Raw genomic sequence first — 6,932 nt, 5'->3', positions numbered from 1 at the left:
TAAAGAATGAAACAGGTCATAGAGTAAAGACTTATAGAATAGATAGAGAAGGACAGTTTATCTCCAAAGATTTTGGTGACTATTATGAAGAAACAGGTCTCAATCGACACTATACAACACCCTAAAAGTCGCAGAAAAACGGGGTTGTAGGAAGGAGGAATAGAATAGTAGTACAGATGATCAGAACAATCTTGAAGTTTAAGAAAGTATCGAAGACGTTATGGGGGAGAAGCAGCAAGACATGCAATGTATGTTCTTAGCCATGTGCCAACAAAGGTGTTAGAAAACACAACCCATTACGAGTGTTGGACCGAATAAAACAAAATGTTGAAAACCTATGAGTGTTTGGTTGTATTGCTCATACGAAAGACATGAAAAGTCTTCTCAAGAAACTTGAAGATAGGAGCAAGAAATATGTGTATCTTAGAACAGAAATCGGAAGTAAGGCATACAAATTACATAACCCTAACACTGGAAAGATTTGTGTGAGCAAAGATGTGTACTTTGAGGAAGACAAAGGGTAGATTTGGGAGAATTCTGAATGATTTAAAGAACATTTAGGATGTCCATTGATTGTGGAAGGATACAATGAGGAGGTGGGTGAACAGATAGAATATGATACAGCTTCAGAAACTTAGGGCTTCAGAGAATGTGATACTTCAATGAACTTCTTCAATAGAAGTCAACAGGCCCATTTCGAAAATGAACAGAGCCAAATAGATCCGACTCATAACTCTCCAATAAACATTCTTTCTTCCTCACCATCCAACCCAACTACACCTGCCAGTTCAACCGGCTCAAAGACCACAACTTTAGAATCAACAAGTGGTAATGCACCAAAGAGATATTGTTGGTTATCAAATATCTATAGACAAGAAGATGAACATATGCTCACTCTGGATCATGAATAACCAACCTCATTTGAAGCAACAAAGAGTAATGTCGAGTGGGTAAAAGCTATGAAAAACGAATTGGGTGCCATTAAGAAAAACAAGACGTGGGAGTTAGTGAAGCTGCCACTAGGTCGAAAACCAATTGGTCTCAAGTGGGTGATCAACCTGCAGCGAGACCAAAAAGGAAACACCTTGAAGCACAAAGCCCAATTAGTGGAGAAAGGATATGTTCATAAAAATGGATTGATTTTGAAGAAGTTTTCGCTCTAGTTTCCCTTCTTGAAACAGTAAGTGTACATAAGAAAATCACAAGACAATGTGTTGATAGTAGGGATCTACGTTTATGACCTCATTGTCATTTGAGGAAACACAATTGGAGGAAACACATTCAAGAAACAAATGAACTAGGAATTTGAGATGAGCGACTTAGGGCTATTATCATACTACATGGGTGTTGAGGTGACTCAAGAAGAGAAAGTAATCAGATTAAAACAAACATCATATGCCAAGAGTTTGTTGAAAAAAATAGGCATGGAAGAATGCAATGGGGCGGAGGTACCCATGGAGCACAAGCTGGAATTAACAAAAGATGAAGATGTTGAACCCATAAATGCTACTAAATATAGATGTATCATTGGTGGTCTGAGATATTTATGCCACACTAGACTTGACGTAGCATATGCAATGAAAATTGTAAGTCGGTTCCTTGAAAGGCCCACTAAACTTCACCATCAAGTTGTGAAGAGAATTCTAAGATATTTACAGGGAACTGTCTATCATGGACTGTTTTACCCTCAAAGCTTCAGAAAGAATGAAGTGATTACATTCTCGGATAGCAATCACACCCGAGACGTGGTTGATAGAAGAAGTACAAGTGGAATTGTGTTCTGCTTGAATGAAAGTCCAGTGACATGGAGTTCCCAGAAACAGAGGATTGTTGCACTGTCATCGTGTCAAGCGGAGTTTATGGCAGCAACATGTCAAGGATTATGGATCCGTTGGTTGATCCAGGAGGTAACAGGGGAAAAATTAGGTCCAGTTACAATCCACATCGACGATAAGTAAGCTATTGAACTAGTAAAGCATCCCGTCTTCCATGGGAGAAGCAAGTATATAGTTACCCGGTTTCATTTTATTAAAGAATGCATTGAAAGGGGAGATGTTGTTGTATGGCATGTAGTAAGTCATGAACAGAAGGCTGATATCCTCACCATACAATTTGCAAGAATCATGTTCAAGGAAATGAGAGAAAAATCTTGGAATGTGGACTCTGGACTCTGAATATATTGGGAAACATATGTTTATTTAGTTGTTTGACTCTATCAAAAGGCCATGTTGGGCATGTTTCCTTTTCTTTAGGTGAGGGTATATTGGGAAACATATGTTTATTTTGTTGTTTGACTCTATCAAAAGGCCATGTTGGGCATGTTTCCTTTTCTTTAGGCGTAATCAAGAAGTGGGTTAGTTCCCGCATTAGTTTAGGAAGCATTTTCCTTTTTATAAACGTAGTCTATTTCCCTTTTGCAATTTAATAAAAAAACCCAGAAAAGTTGCTCCAAGTCGGTGTGTTCTCCCAAATCAAAAGTGAAGTGTGCAGTTTTTGTCCCACCTGCAAGTGGCTTTCTGTTTTCCACCATTACTCATTGAATAAAGTCAGTACTCTTTGAGTAAAAGCCCTCACGAGTTTTAGAGGAAATTATGCCGGAGCTTTTGGATATCATATTCTATATATAAAGGTTTATTGGAGAATCAAATGTACAATAAGTGAGAAAAAGGAAATTATATGACAGATGGGGACATTGCAGCAGGAAGGCAAGATCATGTGTTGTGTCTTCTAACTTGTATAAAATTATAATCTTAAATAGCACAACCACAAAGTCACAAGCAATTATATGGCTTAATCATGTACTTTTGTATAGAAAATAATTAACAAAGAAGATTACTTGTATCACCAGTATTCTAAATTAAGGTGGGAATGAAAAACAGTAGAAGCATCGTGGTCCCAAGTAATATTAAGAGGAATGTGGTAATGCCGCCTAACAAGTATGAAATTGTGGCTCAGGTCTCTGGGGATTTCTTGAAACATATCTGGCCCTATCATTAATAGGTGAATTAGACAATGGATCTGTCTTACAGGTTGGAAGACAAAGCCATGTGACGTTGCCTTTTCTTCCACCAGATGTCACCATCCTTTATGATCAAGATCTCCTTGTATCTCTGTATATAAAAACCATTCAATATGAATAACATAACCACAACTTCCTCTGAAATCCTTCACAACTTTTCACCAAGAAGACGTGCATGCTTATAGAGTTTCCATCCTCAATCAGGCTTTTGAAGTGAACAGAAACTACCATCCTTAAAAATGGCCATACTTTTTCCTCGGATCATTCAAGCAAAACAAATTCTCAGAAGATCATTATCCAATGGAAGCAGCAGAAACAAATCTATGGAAATCCCGAAAGGCTATTTAGCAATTTATGTTGGTGAGCAAGAGAAGAAGCGATTTGTGGTTCCTGTATGGTTGTTAAGCCAACCTGCATTTCAAGAATTATTAGATCAGGCAGAGCAAGAATTTGGATATGTTCATCAAATGGGTGGCCTCACAATTCCATGCAGTGAATATACATTCAGTGATATTGCTTCTCAGTTGGGCGCATTATGACTTCTATACAGCATTCTTACAACCAATTAACCACCAGCTAGGTTTTTTTGTCATTTGTATTTAAATCGAGACAATTTTCCCACTTGTATGAAATCAGATCAAGGAACAGCTTTGAGCTCACTATAATTTATTTAGTGTTTGAATGATAAATATTTTCAGCGTTAATTATTATTGAAATGTGAATTTTGGGAATGAAATGGAATTAACAAAGACTGTTGCTTTTGTTCATGACCTATCATCAGAAATATAATTGGTAAACAATATGTAGCACTTGGGTCCATGAACTTGTGATGGTGATATATCAACCATTAAATCTCACATGCTTTTGTTCTTTAACAAAAGTAAAATCCAAGTTGGCTAAACATTGATGCATTACAAGACATACTGGGTCCCACTTGAAAACAATTCCTTCGCATGAAAAATGAACATGGTGATTACGTATATATACCAATAGAGTTATAGCAATGTTTAACTATTCTTTTGATTAGTTATACACCCAAATTAAAGATCATGTAAATTAAAGCCAAGAATCAAGTTAAAGCTATGCAGTTTCCTAAGCACAACTAATTTATATGTGAAATTGTTGCATCCGACATTAACTGAGAATCGTATAACATCTGTAGAAGTATTATGTTTAATCATGATTATGCACTGTGACCGTTACGTACAGGAGAGTGAAAAAAAATTGATATTTGATTTTGGTTCCTCATATATATCGTTGTTAGCATATGTTGTTGTTAGCTTAGCCAACAACCCAACAAAAAAATATAATATGCCTATATTCACACTTCTTTTTTGAAAGAAAAATAAATTTTGACAATGAATTTTGTTTCACATTCAAGTATAAGCTGATAGCATCAAATAATTTACAGGGCACTCAAAACAATTGAAAATTCATGTTTTATAAAACAGGAACAAGTAACACATGAGTTTCAAATGCCTGTTGCAAAAAAGTCTGTGATCAGTGCGTTACAAAAATGTGTAAGCAAATAGAATGATTTAAATTGACTTCAAAATGCTCCCAGGCGACTTTCAACTTGTTAAGGTTTTGTCTCTTCTTTGTAAATTACTTAGAATTCTCCCATTTGTATCGATACACCAGTAGATTTGTTACCACAAATCTTGTGATATTCACATACCAATTCCATGCTATCATCAAAGTTTTCCCTGGCCTATTCGTTTTTTCATTAAGTATTGGAATTCACATTAGTAAAACTCAAATCTGTCGCATTCAAGATATTCAAGTTTTTGCCACGCAATCATGTTTCTAAGCTCATTACAAATAGCAATTTATGAGTCCAAATCCAATTTCAACACTTATTTGAATATTTTCGAAAAATTAACTTACTATGGTTTATTTATTACCTCAAGAATCTGTCAAATTGAAGGACAACAGAAATTTTGGGTTACCAAATCTGAGAAATCACGCACCCCTTATATGATTTCTATGCTCCGTTTCTTCTACCTCTTTCTCTGGTTCGGGTCGCACTCAGCAGAATGCAAAGAGACCTTGAAGGTCTCCCCTTCTTTCCAACTTGTAGACATAACAACGCACACACAAGGAAACCAGCGTTTTCCTTTCTTTTGTTAACATTCGACCGACTTTGGATCCCAACATTGAACCCATGTTTACATAAAGCCCTTTATATTCTATTTATTATCAGAATGACCCAAAATTCATAAGTAACATATAAGTAACATATTTCCCCTCTACTTTTAACTTCCAAATATTTTAAAATACGCATCTACTTTATCACCTAATTATTCAAGATACACGTAATTTTAAATAAATGAGAATATTGGGAGTGGAATGGAGTTAACAGAGATAATTGTGTTTTTTCATAACCTATAATCAAAAATATAATTTGTAAGCAATATGTAGCACTTGGGTCAATGACCTTGTGATGGTGATATATCAACCTTTAGGTCTCACATGCTTTTCTATTTTAACCAAAGTAAAATCCAAGTTGGCTTAAATGTCAGTTACTAATTTTTTTTTAAACTCTTTTTTGCGTTTCAGTTGCTTTAATAAAAAAATTGGGTAACAAAATATTTCATACAATTAACAAGTACATATACGATAACAATACGAGTCATTAGAATATGTTAGGTGATTTTCGCATTCCATTTTAAATTTTGATTTAAAAAAACAGTTTATGGAGCACATGATCAGTGTTTGATCAAATTCAGATTAACCAAACATGTTACATGATTTAATGCAAAAGGTGACTACATAAAAGTTATAAATAAAAAAAATTAGCATGTTATCTAAATTACAGGGACCAATTATATACCTATATTTCAATTTATAAAGAAGAAATGACAAAAAAAAAAAAAAAAAAAAAAAAACATGTGCATAGTTGAAGATCCGCAGTGCACAAAGAAAATGAAGAAAAATCTAACATGTCTTTCATTGTAACATTGTGTTCGAAACTCCATTTCATTTTAAACAATAACTTTTTTATTTACTATATACCGTTCAAATAATGAAGCTATATAACATTTGGTTTAAACTATAATGAATAATAATTATGTAAAATAATAATAAACCTTTAATAGTTATTATAACTAGTGTATTACTTAGTTTTATATTTTTTTAAAATTGAGTATTTGGGTATATCCGAATTTTTTTACACCTACCCAATACCCGACCTATTTAAATAACGGGTTATCCGATTACCCGAATTTTCAAACCCGAAACTCGATTTACCCGACCCGATCTACCAGAATTCAAAATGGATCGGATCGGGTAATCGGGTATTAGGTATTTTCAACATGCCTAGTGATATATCAACCATTAAGTCTCACATGTTTTTGGTTTTTAACCAATGTTAAATCCAAGTTGGCTAAACATTGATGCATTACAAGACAAGTTGGGTCCCACTTGAAAACTATTCCATCGCATGAAAAATGAAAATGCTGATTACATATACCAATAGAGTTATAGCAATGTTTGACTATTCTTTTGATTACTTATACACCTAAAGATCATGTACCTTAAAGCCAATGAATCATGTTGATAAAACTATGCAGTTTCCTTATGACAACTAATTAATATGTGAAATTGTTGCATACGACATTAACTGAGAATCAAAGAAGTATTATGTTTAATCATGATTAAGCTCTTTAACCGTTATGTACAGGACACTGGAAAAAAAAACATTGATATTTGATTTTTGTTCCTCATATCGTTGTTAGCATATGTTGTTATTAGCTTAACCACTAAACTCCTCGAATTCAAATAAAGGATAGTAAAGCTAAAATATGTCGCAATCAAGATATTCAAGTTTTTTCCATGTAATCATGTTTCTAAGCTCAATACAAATAGCATTTCATGAGTCCAAATCTAATTTCAAAATTTATTTGAATATTTT

The 6,932-nt window shown here is 34.1% G+C and overlaps 1 protein-coding gene across 1 annotated transcript; it reads left to right on the top strand.

Moving 5' to 3' along the window:
• The first annotated feature begins 1,340 nt into the window (after positions 1-1,340).
• LOC145010352 (secreted RxLR effector protein 161-like) lies at positions 1,341-1,958 on the top strand. The gene has a single exon (XM_078968909.1). It carries the CDS (start codon positions 1,341-1,343, stop codon positions 1,956-1,958), a length of 618 nt encoding a protein of 205 aa, XP_078825035.1.
• The last annotated feature ends 4,974 nt before the right edge of the window (positions 1,959-6,932 follow it).

This window comes from Lactuca saligna, chromosome 8, assembly GCF_052625555.1.
Source record: "Lactuca saligna cultivar CGN05327 chromosome 8, ASM5262555v1, whole genome shotgun sequence".
NCBI lineage: Eukaryota > Viridiplantae > Streptophyta > Magnoliopsida > Asterales > Asteraceae > Lactuca > Lactuca saligna.
The sequence above is the reverse complement of the archived record's forward strand: the minus strand, read 5'-3'. Positions and strand labels throughout refer to the sequence as shown.

Bases quoted from the DNA above. Each gene is read 5' to 3' on its own strand.
- LOC145010352 (XM_078968909.1), top strand. From the start codon at position 1,341: ATGGGTGTTGAGGTGACTCAAGAAGAGAAAGTAATCAGATTAAAACAA.